At 39.1% G+C, this 15,247-nt stretch overlaps 1 protein-coding gene across 17 annotated transcripts in view; it reads right to left on the reverse strand.

The window, feature by feature from the left end:
* Positions 1 to 15,247, reverse strand: part of msi2b (musashi RNA-binding protein 2b) — a 250,536-nt gene that overhangs the window by 38,437 nt on the left and 196,852 nt on the right. For all 17 annotated transcript variants that reach the window (XM_079387961.1, XM_079387957.1, XM_079387966.1 and 14 more), the window contains exons 9-10: positions 9,372 to 9,486; positions 3,473 to 3,547 (exon numbers count right to left, since the gene is read on the reverse strand). In XM_079387961.1, coding sequence (XP_079244087.1) covers positions 3,473 to 3,547; positions 9,372 to 9,486 — 190 coding nt within the window. The remainder of the gene's footprint in view (positions 1 to 3,472; positions 3,548 to 9,371; positions 9,487 to 15,247) is intronic.

The raw sequence follows: 15,247 nt of genomic DNA on the forward strand, positions 1-15,247 counted from the left end.
ACATATACACACACACACACGTGTCATGTGACCCTGGACCACAAAACCAGTCATAAGTAGCATGGGTATATTTGTAGCAATAGCCAAAAACACATTGCTTGGGTCAGAATTATCGATTTTTCTTTTATGCCAAAAATTATTAGGATATTAAGTACAGATCGTGCTCCATGAAGATTTTTTGTAAATTTTACCGTAAATATATTAAAACGTAATTTTTGATTAGTATTATGCATTGCTAAGGACTTCATTTGGACAACTTTAAAGGCGATTTCCTCAGTATTTAGATTTTTTGCACCCTCAGATTTAAGATTTTCAAATAGTGGCATCTCGGCCTAATACTGTCCTATCCTAACAAACCATACATCAATGGAAAGCTTATTTATTCAGTTTTCAGATTATGTATAAATCTCAATTTCAAAAAATTTACCCTTATGACTGGTTTTGTGGTTCAGGGTCATGTATGCATGCATGTACAGTGCCTATAGAAAGTCTTCATACCCCTTACTTCTTACCCCTTATTTTTTTCCCATTTTGTTATGTTGCGTTATGTTAAACTGCTTTAAATTACTTTTTCCCACATAAATCTAAACCCCACTCACCATAATGACAAAGCAAAAACTGGATTTATCACAACTTTACAAATTTATTAAAAAGGAAACACTGAAAAAAAATGACATTGCACAAGTCTTCATACCCTTTGCTTTGACACATGAAATTTAGATCAGGAGCATTCTAGATTCACTGGATTGTCTTTGAGATGTTTCTATACTCCGTCTGGAGTTAACCTGTGGCAAATTCAGTTGATTGGACATGATTTGGAAAGGCACACACACCTGTCTATATAAAGTTTAACAGCTGAAATGGATGTCAGACCAAAAACCAAGCCATGAGGGTCAAAGAAATGGCCTGGCAGAGCTGAGAGACAGGATTGTGTTGAGACAGATCTGGGGAAGACTACAAAAAAATAAAATAAATAAATAAATAAAAATTCTGCTCTGTTGAAGGTTCACATGAGCATTTGGCCTCCATATTCCTTAATGGATGAAGTTTGAAACAATCAAGGCTCTTCCTAGATCTAGCCTCCTGGCCAAACTGAGCAATCAAAGGAAAAGGGTCTTGGTTAGAGAGGTGATCAAGACGCTGCTGGTCACTCTGGTTGAGCTCCATGATCTTATATGGAGATGGGAGAAACTTACAGAAGGACAAACATCACTGCAACACTCCACCAACCTGGGCTTGATGGCAAAGTGACCAAACTCAAGCTTCTCAGTAAAGATACATGAAACCATGACTGGAATTTACAAAAATACACCCAAATAACTCAGACTATGGAAAAAAAAAAAAAAAAGATTCTCTGGTCCAATGAACCTCAATTCCTTATTCATGTCTCCGGGAAACCAAACACCGCTTATCACCTGCCGAATACCATCCCAACGGTGAAGCATGGTGGTGGCAGCATCATGCAGTGGGGGTGTTTTTCAGTGGCAGGGACTGGGGAAGTGATCGTAGAAGACAGAACGCTGAATGCCGCTAAATACAGAGATATCCATAATGAAAACCTGGTTCAGAGCGCTCAGAACCTCAGATTGGGCTGAAAGTTCACCTTCCAACATGACAATCACCCTACACACACAGCCAATACAGTGCAGGGGTGGCTTAGGGACAACTCTATGAACGTCCTCTAGTGGCAACCAATCAGACATCTTTGGAGAAACCTGTAAATGGCTGTCCACTGATGGTCCCCAGCCAACCTGACAGAGTTTGACATGATCTAAAGAGAAAAATGGCAAAAAAAAACCCAAATGCAGATGTGCAAAACTTGTTGCATCATACCCAAAAAGACCTGAGGCTGTAATTGTTGCTAAAGTGCTTTAACTAAGTTTTGAGTTAAGGGTATGAAGACTTGTTTAATGTAATTTTTTCAGTGTTTCCTTCTTAATATATTTGCAAAGTTGTGATAAATCCGGTTTTTGCTTTGTCATTATGGTGAGTGGGGTGTAGATTTTTGTGGGGAAAAAAAGTAATTTAAAGCAGTTTAACATAATAACAACATAAAATGTGAAAAAAAATGGAGGGGTATGAAGACTTTCTATAGGCACTGTATGTAAGCGTATATATATATATATATATATATATATATATATATATATGTATACAGTGTATACGTATATATGTATATGTCATGTGTGTATATACATAAATGTGTATATATGTATTTGTACATGTGTATGTACATATATGTCATTTAGTCATTTATCCAACGCGACTTACAAATGAGGACAACAGAAGCAATCAATTGTAGCATTAAAACAACTAAAACAGATCCAAAACTAAAAGCTAAAACTTTATAAATACTATATATACACATTTAAAAATAAAATATATAAATTAAATAAAAATGACAAATGCATACAACAAAATTGGAAAAATTAACATTTAAATCAGAACAAAAAAAAAAGTATAAGAGTATAATATTGATTCTAACATAACACTTAGCCAAACACCAAAAAGAAAACCTACAACCACACACACACACACACACATATATGCACGTTTATAAATTCAATGAGCCATATGTACATGTGTTTCTACATGTCTATATGTGCATGTACATATATGTATTTATAAATATATGTGTATATATGTGCGTGTACATATGTGCATATATGTGTTTATACATGTGTATATATGTGCGTGTACATATATGTGCCTATGTGTATATGTGTATTTTATTTGATCTGGCTTAGACCAGATAGTCCAGCTTAAACCTTCTAACCAGACTGGCTTAGACCATTGTTTTTTTCAGTAGAGATGCAAAAACAAACACACGTGTATCAGAAATACATACGGTGCAATTAAAGTAGAACAGGATAATCCAGTGAGCAGAACATACTAAAATATACTATGCATGTTTTGATTCTGTTCTGGACCATCAGGTTATCAAAGCTCAGTTCTGAGAACTGAGCCGTGAAATAATAGAGCTGCTTTGCTGCATCACATTTATCCCAGACAAAAAAGACCCGTCTTTGTCGGGATGGCCTAAATGCCTGCTGAGTCAAGATTTTGGCAATCTGCTGAATTGTATTGTATAGTTGAACGTATGAATTATATGTGTGAAAGGAGAGAAAACGAGATGCCCACAGGCTCGTTTGTAGCTCACACAGGTTTTTAAAGCATCTTGTGTGACGGTGTTATCTGTAAAGCTACAAGCAATGTGGATGTGGGGCTTCAGCGGGGGGCCAAACTAGGCAATGTGTGTGTGTCTTTCTACATCAAGATGTATAATCTTTGAGCATGTCAATGTGTATTTAAGTATAGAGCACCACGGCAAAGTTTTCAGCATGGGGCTGTAGAGAGAGGATGGGATGGGTGCGTGTTGGTGTTTGTGAGTTTGCCGGTCAGCAGGGAGGCCATTACCAGACAGCAGCAGGAGAGAGAAGCACCATACAGAGTTTAACAAGATGGAACTTACCAGGGAATTGGTAGCTGTAGCTTGGGGCGAAACCAGTGTATCCTCGGCCATACGTTGCTACAATGTTTGGATAACCTGAGGGGAGAGAAGAAAATCCAGGTATGTGATAAACCGCTCAGACCGCCCAGAGCTTCCCTATCACGCCAAATACACATAAAATACACATACGAGCGAGACGCAAGTGGAAGCGGCTCCTCTTTCACCACATAACCGCAGCCCTCCCCGCCAGGCTGCAATGTAACAGATTAGCTGGCTAGCGAACTTCAGTTTGCAGTGATGAACAGCATAAACATCACAAGACACAATCTCGCTTCATTCCCTGGGGCTCATCCCTCTTTTTCCCCTCGCTGAGGGGACGGACATGTCTGTGGCTGTCATCTCTCTCTCCCTCCCTTTTTCTCACCTCTCCACTGTCATTGATCGATAACCCTTCTTTTATAGCCTGGGCTAATCGATCATGAAGGACATGACAGCGCGAGACAATGGCAGGCTGATAGTTGTGGCAGGACATCACGGATTAAAGTCCCTCCGCACCGCGCAGCTTCGGCCTCCTGCGTGCTAATACCGACAGGATGGCACGAATATGATTGAGCGACTGCAGAAGTCATTCGAAAGTGGAGCGAAATGCTGCAAAAGCACGCTAAGGCCGCAATCTGTTTTTTTTTACGCCTCTCGCCGTCTTTGCTGAGGCAGAACTTTTTAATGATGATGCTCGGGCGAGTGAGCTGGCTTCCCCTTGACTATTTTATTATCTGAAATGCATCTTGTTTGGGAGCAAGCAAAAAAACACGCCATCAGCAGCGTTTACAATAATGGAACGCATCCTGCTCGTGCTGTTAAGAAAAAGTGGGATGCAACCCAACACACATGCTCGAGTTGTCTCTCTGCCAGCATTGAGCGGCGGGCCGCCACGTGTCCCTCTTTACCAGGCTAGAGCCCAAAGACCCATTGTTCTTATTCTGTCACAATGGCTTATTACAGTGTGAGCCTAGATACTAATTATCTGGATGGCTTTCAAACAGAAGGAAAAAATGTTTTCCACCGCAAGCGAATGTATCAGCCATATTGCCGCAAACGCCCGAGGGAGCGGGCCGCTATAATCACGTGTAAACAATATATATACTGTATATAGACTGTACATTGTGCCATCCTCTTTTTTGAGAACTACAAAAAGTGTGCTATTCACCACCAGCCCTGTTTCTTCACTCCCAAACACACCTAAAAGACTTCGCTAATAGTTATTGGCTGTGCACAGTGCGAGTTTGCACCAAATGATCGCTAGTGGCTTATCCTTGGCTCTCGGCCACAAATGTGAGTTGGTGTTGGAGAGAATAAATATACTCCACCGCAAGTTAGGCTAGACATAACTCGGATCAATTCGGTTTGACATTGCAGAGGCAGACTGGTGGGAAGTAGTCTATGTGAAGATATTGATCCTGTCAAAGTTTCTTTGGTGAGGGTCAGCGCTATAGTAGAGGCTTAAAAGAAATAACTTGCTTTTATGAAGTTTTCTGTCGTTATTGACTGGTTCTGAAAGGAGGCTTTTGTGCCGGTTGCGGTAAAAGCAATGTAAACCACAGAGTTGGTTTTAAAATCAAAGACCATTCTTGAGGAAAGTTCAATTCTGAGGGAATCAGGATGAGGAGGAGGATTTGATAAAAGTATTAAATACACTACTGCCTGAAGTATACAGAAAATTGTTGCAGAACCTATACTCCTTAAAGGGATATGACGATTTTTCAGGATATACCAGTCTCTCTATCCTTTCTTCTCTATAAAAAAACTTCACCTTGTAACCTTGCATCCAAACTAAACGCTTAAATGTTCTGCAGCAAGGTAGCCATCTTTAACGTCGCTCCTTCCAAGTGCTGCATCATATGTTTGCGAAGCCTTAATATCTGGTCTCATCCGTCTCTCTCGAGAATACAGCGGCTCTGTGTACTCTACTCTTAAGGAGGAGCAAATGCCAGACGCCCAGACTAAATATACATGACATGGGCTTTTCCTGTGACATTTAGAGAGATTACTTTAAATGTAGAGGGGTGGGGCTCTGTTGACAGTAGGTAATTAACATACTGGTAGGGCCAACACCTATGGGAACAAAACACAGAAGAGAGAAATCAACAGTGCTTTAAGGCCTACAACTTTTCAGTTTTCTGAATTCACCCGAGTCTGCTTGAAAATGTGTTGTGGGGTACAGTTCATATAAGTATCGTTTGCTCAATAAGGCTGAATTTACTTGATCACAAATATTAGGAAATTAATTATAATACTAGGAAATATTATTTCAATTTAAAACTACTATTCTATTTTAATATAATTTATTCCTGTGATAGCAAAGCTGCATTTTCAGCAGCCATTACTCTAGTCTTCCGATTTATTTGAAATAGAAACATTATAAATGCCTATACTTTTGACAAAATAAATGCATCCTTGCAGGAAAAAAATAATTATTTTCTTTCTGGACCTAAATATTTTTGAATTTATTATTTGAATATATTATTCGCTGAACTCAGGTTTGTTCTAAGCAAATAAACAACTAGGGCTGTGCAATTAAATCGAATTCGATCATCATGCGCATCTTGTCAGTAAAGCCGGTTCAGTGATTGGCAGTAAATCGCCATCACCTGCTTTCAAATGGAGCGGGAATTACTACACAAAGCTGTAGTTCACCGACAAGATCGCAGACGAATCGCCTTCAATTATTTACAAGAAATTGCCTAGACTGTCAGTGAACTACGGTTCTGTGTAGTAATTCCCGCTCCATTTGAAAGCAGGTAATGGCGATTAACTACTAATCAAGAAACCAGTTTTACTGACTAGATGCGCATGATAATCGAATTCGATTAATTGCATAGCCCTATAAACAACTATGAGAATTGTCAAAGCCACACCCTCAACTTGAACCAAGAATAATGTCCTGCTGTTCACCAGTGAAGAGCCTTCACACAAAAGCTCACAATAAGGCTATATTTGTCAGAATACTTGGTAAACAAAAGTTGAACAAAAACATGATTTATGCCACTTCTGGCTCAGCTAAACACAGAAAAACAATCACGTAGGGTAACAATTTTTCCCAGAGACATTCCTCCACCTCCTTGTCAAAACTATTCAGCTCAATTGTCAGACCTAAATGGCTCTCCTCTGCGTTTAATGACCGGGCTAAGCCTCAACGTCGAGCAGTAGGCTCAACAAAGGGCCACACCATGAGAGACCAGCTCCAAAAGCACCAGGCCGTCGTAGCTTTGACGTCCTATAACAAGTGGCAAGACTGCACGTTGCAGTCACGGCCCCTTGGCGGGAGACGAGACTGAGCCAGATGACGCTAAACACAAGAGGGAGAAAGAGAGATACCTGAGCCTGAGGAGAAGATTCATTAAGCCACGCCGTCACCACAGCAGACACCTTCCGTCTCCCGGCAACGCTGCAAATAAAGACTGTCACTTAATCTGGCCTAGTGACGACGGCCTCGTCCTCTTATTTGCGTTATTAATATGCATGCTAATGTGCCCATTTTATGGCTCAACAGTTTCGATTCACTGTAAAATCAATTATCCATCTGGTAAAGCTGCACTTTGCGCTGGCTGAGATGTGTATTAATTTTAGCAAACATACATGAGGCCCAGCACAATAAAGATAAATAGCTCGATTAGGTGTGGTAAACACCTTTGCTTAGAGTGGGGCTCTAATGAGATTTCGGCACATAAGGAATTGCGGTTCCTTAAATAATGAGCCTTGTTGATTTTTGTATGCAAATTACCAAAAGGAATGTTTCGCTGTCCTGCTTTCCAATTTCATTTAGATAAGACGGTGTTGCGATCAAGTGAGCGCGACCCCCTTTAACCAGCTCTCTGCTCCCACTGTCTCCGTCTTCCTCCCTTTCTGTTTGTTCAACACTGATCTGCTTTAAACCCTAATAAGCTCATGACACCCACTTGCGGAATAATTTCATCGACCTCGACTCAAGTCGACTTGAGCTGACATTGTGCTGTTGGCATTGTGAAGCCGAATGATATCATAGACTCCTAAAATGCTAGCACCGGTCATTGGCATGAGGTCTCGACATGTACTCGTGTACGCCGAATAACCGACGAACGGACGAATTCGTCCTCCTTTGAGGTCAGTTTGTTGAAATCATAGGTTCATAACTCAGCATTACTTACATTTTGCTCTTCATTTAGCACTATAATGTGGAGCCCTGCTCTGGTGAGGGTCGGTTAGGGATTTGGTGGGGTTGGAAGCAGAACTGGCTGAATATCAATAGCATATTTCATGCAGGCCCGGCGAGGATGCTTCAAGTCAAATTACGGGCAGGACGACCTCTCCTGCAGCTTCACCCATTAGCTGCCATTCGCATTCTGCACCAGGCATCAAACGATTTATTTGCTTCAGTTACTTTCAGCAGACGATCAATCTCACAGTAATTATCTCTTGTCACTGGAGCTGGTTGGGGGGGGTGGGGTGGGGTTGAAGTTTGGGAGGGGGGAGATGAGAGGCGGGTATTCTTGTCTGATTCTACGTTTCCTGTCCTCTTGACACACGTCAAATCTACAGAAAAATGTCAAGACAAGCTCTTGCCGGTGTCGGGATGACGGCTCTGGTGTTTGACGGGTTCCAGCGCTCATCTCTGTGATAGCACGGATGTGTAGTATCCGTGAAGACTCTGAAGCAGGGCTCCCAGCAGAAATGGAGAGGAGTTTCAACTGACATGGCAGTCGTAGAGCCGCTAGCAGAGCGTGGCGACGTTAACGCGAGCGCAGTGCCAGCACCGGAGCGCCAGTCCCAGTGCTCTCTCCGAGGAGCTCTTTCAGTGGGCTGTTGCCTCTCCCTGTCTGCCTGTTCCAAAATTATGATTTGGCATTTTGTTCTCAGTGATACACTTGTTCCACGCCATCAAGCCCAGCATCTATGCTTAAAGCGTGAACACACATATTTACGAGTATCATTCTGAAACGACCATTTGAATCTGAGGTCAGCATGAGACTACATTTGCTCTAAAATCACATTCAGTGAGTAACTGGATCTAGATCCAGTGAGCACAGAATTTCCTAATAAGTCACTAATACTTTTGCACCAATAAAAGTGTTTTCAGTAATAAATATAAATTTTATTTTAAATACTGTGTTTAAAATACTGTATACCGATTCAACTCAGACATATGCAAAATATTGTTCTTAGAAAGGTGGATTTTATTTATAAAATATTATTGAAATAGTACTAGTAATATGTGTTAATATTTACATTTTTAAATATTTTTATATTTAATATGTTATTTATTTAAATATACTATATAACATCTAGAAAAACATTGTGAACTTATCACTACATAGAAAAAGAAACACTACATAGAAAAACATTGTGAACTTATCGATGAATGAATAAAAGTTTTCTAAATTTTTTTTTTACACAAAAATACACATGGACACGTGGTTAGCAAACAATACCCAATCATTAGGTATTTTTAAAATCAACATGAAATCAAATTTGACCCCATTTACATAATAGACGTTCCTGGTCATACTTTCAATGATTCACTGGTGCACATTATTCCAAAGAATCCAATTTTGTCTTTGAAATCTTTTATGAAAATGTCAGAACTTAACTTTTTTACCCTCTAATTTTCAACCCTTCTTCTACAATCAATGGTCATATAGAGATCACAGTGAGCTACCTGTGCTGGTCTATATGTAGTATCCGCTTTTCACAATCCAATCAAATCCCGTCGGCTAAAATAAAGCCCCGGTCTACATTTTTTAAGCTGCATTACAGAAGTAAAATGGGTTGAATGCAGATTCATGCTGATTTGAAATAAGCACAGCAGTCAATGATCAGATTATAGCAGTGATTGACAGTGTTAAAGTATGAATAATTGTAAGCAGAAAATTGAGATGACACTTACTCAGCATGCCCATTCCCAGCATAAAGGCGTCCATGGTGTAGGGCAGACCTCTGGCTCTCCCCCGCGTCCCTGGAGGAAACATCACTTCCTTCGGCTGGGCCTTCTTACATTCTACCTGTGGATGGAGTACAAAATATGTTGTTTCAATAGACCAATTATTGAATCTAGGTACTGTCTGACTATTACAAATGTCCTGCCCACAGGGCATAAGAACAGTTGTCCATATCTGGCTTGTGTCACCTTGCAGACAAACTATCAGAGTTCTCATAAGGAAAATATATCACTTGTTAGAAAAATAAAAGGGACTAAAACAAACAAGTGTTCAGTCTGTGAAATCACAGTGTTTGTGCATCTCAGTTGGTAATGTAGTGCCTTAATGTCGCTGTAGTTTTTTTTGAGAGAGTGCTTTTGATGTTTGCATGTTTGCAAAGGCATGCTGTGCACTGTCTTCGGGCAAAAAAAGAATACGTTCTTAAAAAAAGTTGTTTTTATTTTTTGTTTCCTCATCATTCCCCTACTGTCTTGCCACTCCAATCTGGTCCTCATCATCGAACCATTTCTACCCAGGGCACTTCCCCCGATCACCCCCCAACCAGCTCCCTGCCGCCTTCTACTGATAATTTTCCTGCTGTGCTGACTGACATTTCACCCTCCTCCACAATGCATGGTTAAAAGTCTGTTCATGATAGAACACACAGAGTGGGCGTCAAGTGTGACAGACCAACTGCAAACACCGGCATCAAAATTAAGTACAGCTCCGAAATGAAGGATCCGTGGGTTTGCGGTAGTGACACGGTAAGAAATATCAACCCTAACATTGTGCACGGCATCGTGCACACAATGTGTCAACAAAACCTCAACCACCTGAGCGATGCAGTGGCTCTTTATTTTTAAGCCCAATGAAAGCACAGATGACCGGGGAGGGTATGTAGTGTCTGACAGACTGATTACTGGTGCATGTATACACTCCATCGTGCACACAGCATATAGGGTAGGTATAGTGGTGAATGCACATGAATGGCTTATTGGGATTGACTATGAGCACTATGTGGGGCTCTTGTAGGGTATAGTAGACAATCTGTCCTCACCACGTCAAACTCTATTTGTCCATTTACATTACAGACGCTTGCCTGCTCTTCTCTGGAGCTTCAGTTCGACAGACTAACGGAAAGTGCACACTACAAGACAGACGTTCAGCACCCTTTCATGTTTTAATTATGTAATTTAAAATACTTGTATGAATGTTAAATGAATAGAAAGATCTAAAACATGGGCTTTCAAACTGGTGGCCGGAACGCTCAAGGAGCGCTGTATATATATTCATTTTATTATAATTTTGCTATTTACACTAAGTGTAAATAACAATGGATTCTATTTACACTAAGTGAAAATAGCAGTAATTTGTTTTAACGATATGCTATTTAAACGTGAAAATGCTATTTATAAGTGAAAATAGCTATAGATCATATTTACACTGTGTTGAAATAGCAGGATTTTCTGCTATTTATACTACTTATAGCAAATAGTGGCAATTATCTGCACCTCAGTATTGTAGTACATTATAAAACAGTATGCAATAATAATGTATTGAGTGTAAAATATATTATTTTAATTCAAATTATTAAATGGATGCCACCTTATTGGGACAATATAAGCCCTCTCTACACTTACCCTAACCCTACCCGATACCTTTTTTCAACTTTTTGATTATTTTTATTGAAAATAAATGCCTTTCCGATGTGATATGAGATTTGAAAAGGGAGAAAAAAAACGGATTTGAACTCGGGTCAATCACGTAAAAAATAACTACAGCACATGCTTTACCATCTAAGCCACTTGATCTGCTGTTAGATGATTGTCTTTTGTAGAGTTGACTAGCACAATCACATGTTGGTGGGCGGAGCTAGTGTAAATAGCCTCTGCCAACAAGGAACATAATAGTTGGGGGTCCTTAACATCAAAATGTTTGACAACCCCTGATCTAAATAAGGTTTGGGATTAGTTAGAGAATAGCGTGCATTACACAAATAGAAAAACAAACAAACAAACAACACACCAAATAAAAAGAAATAAAACAAAATGAATCTAAATGAATAAAGTTTGGGATTAGTTAGAGAATAGCGTGCATTATACAAGTGAAAACCCCCCCCAAAACAAATTAAACAAACAAACAAAAAAACCACACAAAATAAAAAGAAATGGATCTAAATAACGTTTGGGATTAGTTAGAGAACAGCGTGCATTATACAAGTGAAATATTAATAAACAAACAAACAAAAACCCCACATAAAATAAAAAAATTAAAACAATATAACTCACTGAATGTGTGCAAGGCAGTAAAATTGTCTTGGCAGTTGTATTTTGCCTAAATTTATCTATTTCTTTTCCACTATCCCAGCTGTTCTAACACATCAGCCCTATACAGATCTTCCAGACACATATGTGATGTGCATAATCTTACAGTCCAATTTAATTGCCAAAGCCCAAAATAAAAATTAATACTTTTGAAAAACTGGCAGAGCTCTTCTAAATGAATTAATCCACCCAGCATGTAACACATCAAGCTAGGTGACTGTATGACAGTATGTTGACCTTGATGTTAACGGCAAGAGAAAATATCCTCGTATTTCATCAGATATCTGTTAAAGATAACGCCTCCATTCTCTCAAATGACCTTATATGTCAACAAATGTGATGAAAGAAAGCTGTATTTTCATGCTTTGAGCAGGCTAACAAACTTCAGACATCGCAACACAAACACTGCGGTCTCTTTTCCAAAAATGAGCACATAAACCAACCAGCACTCGCAATCAGCATTCAGGTCCTCAGGACTTCTCCAAATACAACATGCCTTCATTAGGCACTAGCACTAAAGAGAGAGCGTGTGTGTGTGAGTGTGATGCGTGTAATTATGTCAGTGTGTGGTTTCAGTGATGAGGCCTGCAATCTCTGTGTGTTGCTAATAGGCGAGGAAAGCCTGGCTTCCGATCTGACTGTCATCAATGGGCATTTAAGAGCCATGACTACGGCTTCACATTATTACTTAACTAATTACCCTCGTCAGTTGAGGTAGGCCAATGATGAGCTCCCTTCTCGTTAATGAAACTACGAAGGCCCATGGCTAATGACCTGAGAGCACAGGGCAGCTCCGTTATCATGCTTGTACAAGGGGAGAAAGACGAGGAGAAGACGAGAGGAGGAAAGGACAGGAGGGAGAACTGTTGATGGCTGGAAAAAATCCAAAGCATTGACTTTGAAACAAAGACCAAGCGAAAACCTAGCCCACTTTGTGTATGATATCAAGGCATCATGATCTTCTGTGTAAAAAATGTGAAAAAAAAGGCCTAGTGCTGTTAACAGGTTAATATGGGAAATTTCCTGCCTTTTTGTTTTTTAAGTGAAATGATACAATTAAAATATTGATTTAATAAAATATTAAAAAATAATTACAATGTTAATTTTATATAAATATATTTAAAATATATAGCCACTTTTTTTTTTTTACAAACTCAATTTTAACTAATATAATGCTCATAAAATTATATTTAAGTATTCAAATATTTTTATCTATATTAATATTTGAATGTATATGAATATCTGATATTTTAAGCATTATAAACAATTTTAACAACTTTAGCTTTCAAGAGTGAACTAAAGATAGTTAAGTTTGAATGGAAGGATGACACTAAAAATGACAATAAAATACAGCTTTAACAAATTTGTGATCTTGATTTTTTTTTTTAGGCCATGCTATAAAGTAAATATAGTTAGGTCAGAAGTGGTTGCTGGGATGTCTATGCATGCTGTGCAAAGTCCTTTAGCCACATCTAAATACATAACGTCTCTTGTAACTCACTGCTTAATTACTTAATGTTCAGAATTATTTATATAATGACTTATTAATGAAGGCCAAGTGCTACCAAATGTTTTATTTGTTCATTTAGCCCTGCCACCTGTCTAATGACCGCACCGCCACATGGAGCTCAACAGAGACTTCAAGGTGTTTGTGTGATTGCAATCAAAACCCCATAATCTCGCACATCTACCGTTCACCCCAGAGAGCAGGTTAAGTGGAAGTCCAGGGTGGAAAGGATGACAGCAGAGATGAGAACAGGGTGCGTCCACTCGCATCGCTAATTGTCGGGAAATCATGAGCGGGAACACGGTACCAGTGGGCTGGAGCAAATGTGGCCATTAGTGTCCGTGTCCCTGGCAGAGCCGGTGTGAGCGGGCGAGAGGTGTGAGACAGGATCGATCAGCTCTAGAGAACACACACGCATCTTATTAGCTGGCTGGTTAGGGATAGATTAGATCCAATCTGCTAATCTGCTGCCCTGACCTTGTGACAAGAAATGTCACTCACACTAAAACTTCAGCCACCTATTTTGACTTTGAAAAGGTAGTGATTTCACAAAAGGTACATTTCTCAAAGACTCAACACAGGCTGATGACTGCTGGGATACTCGACATACAAGCCAATCAGATGCACATAATGTAGAAGCATATAAACCAATAAATGTAGATAAGAAGCATCATGCAAAATGTATAGGAAGTGTTCTCCAAAAAAAAAAAGTTACTAATGACAAATCTAATTATTTATTTTATATATATATATATATATATATATATATATATATATATATATATATATATATATATATATATATATATATATATACACACACACATATATATATACAGAAGCAGCAGTTATGACTGGGGTGGTCAACCCTAGCCCCATCCTTGCATTATCTATGTTAAATATTTTTAACGTCGTTAAACTGGAAAAATTAATCGCCTGCGTTAACGTGCTAATTTTGACAGCTATAATATATAGACAAACATATAGACGGACAAACAGACAGACAGATAGATAGATGCATAGAATATACCACTATACAAGTTATTACTTCTTAAATTTAATAATAATAACAATATTTTATTTTTATTTCATTCCTTTGTTGGCTGGAGTATTTATTATTTTCTTTGTTAGAGCATTGAGTAATCCAGGACTGATACTGGAGCCCTCACAAAAATAATAATTAAAAAAATATATATATAATAATAATAATAAATAGAAAAGGCAATGTTCCTGATTGAGATAATAAATAAATCCTGAAAATGAACCTGCTATTTAAATGAAAATCAGAATTAGCATAATCATATTGCAATAATAGACCAGCATGTGTGGTAGACAAAGAGAATCAATAATCTGAAAATTTTCACTCTAAATAATCCACTGTGGAAAAAGAAAGAAAGAAAGAAAGAAAGCCTCTAGAGAAGCTGCAAAAGACAAGACAGTTCAATTTTGCTCCTTAAAGCAGATTTGCTTCTCTTTCAGCGAGAGTGAGAGAAAAAAAAAGGTGTTAATAATAATAATAATTCGTTACATTTATATAGCGCTTTTCTAGGCACTCAAAGCGCTTTACATAGTAAGGGGGGTATCTCCTCGTCCACCACCAATGTGCAGCATCCACCTGGATGATGCGACGGCAGCCATAGTGCGCCAGAACGCCCACCACACACCAGCTTATTGGTGGAGAGGAGACAGTGATGAAGCCAATCAGTAGATATGGGGATGGTTAGGAGACCATGATGGTCAGAGGCCAATCGGCAAATTTGGCCAGGATGCCGGGGTTACACCCCTACTCTTTTTCGAAGGACATCCTGGGATTTTTAATGACCACAGAGAGTCAGGACCTCGGTTTAACGTCTCATCCGAAGGACGTGTTCTCTTCTGACAGGGAGGCTAAAGAAGAAATGAATCAGAACGCTGATTCATTCACTCCAAATCTTTCTTGCTTTCAGAACTGCAGAACTGCAAAAAGCCGGGCCGCCCGCCTGCCTCACTCTCGAGAGTTTGGGATCACATAATG

The sequence above is a fragment of the Barbus barbus genome (genome assembly GCF_936440315.1).
Source record: "Barbus barbus genome assembly, chromosome: 31".
In the NCBI taxonomy this organism is placed as follows: Eukaryota; Metazoa; Chordata; class Actinopteri; order Cypriniformes; family Cyprinidae; genus Barbus; species Barbus barbus.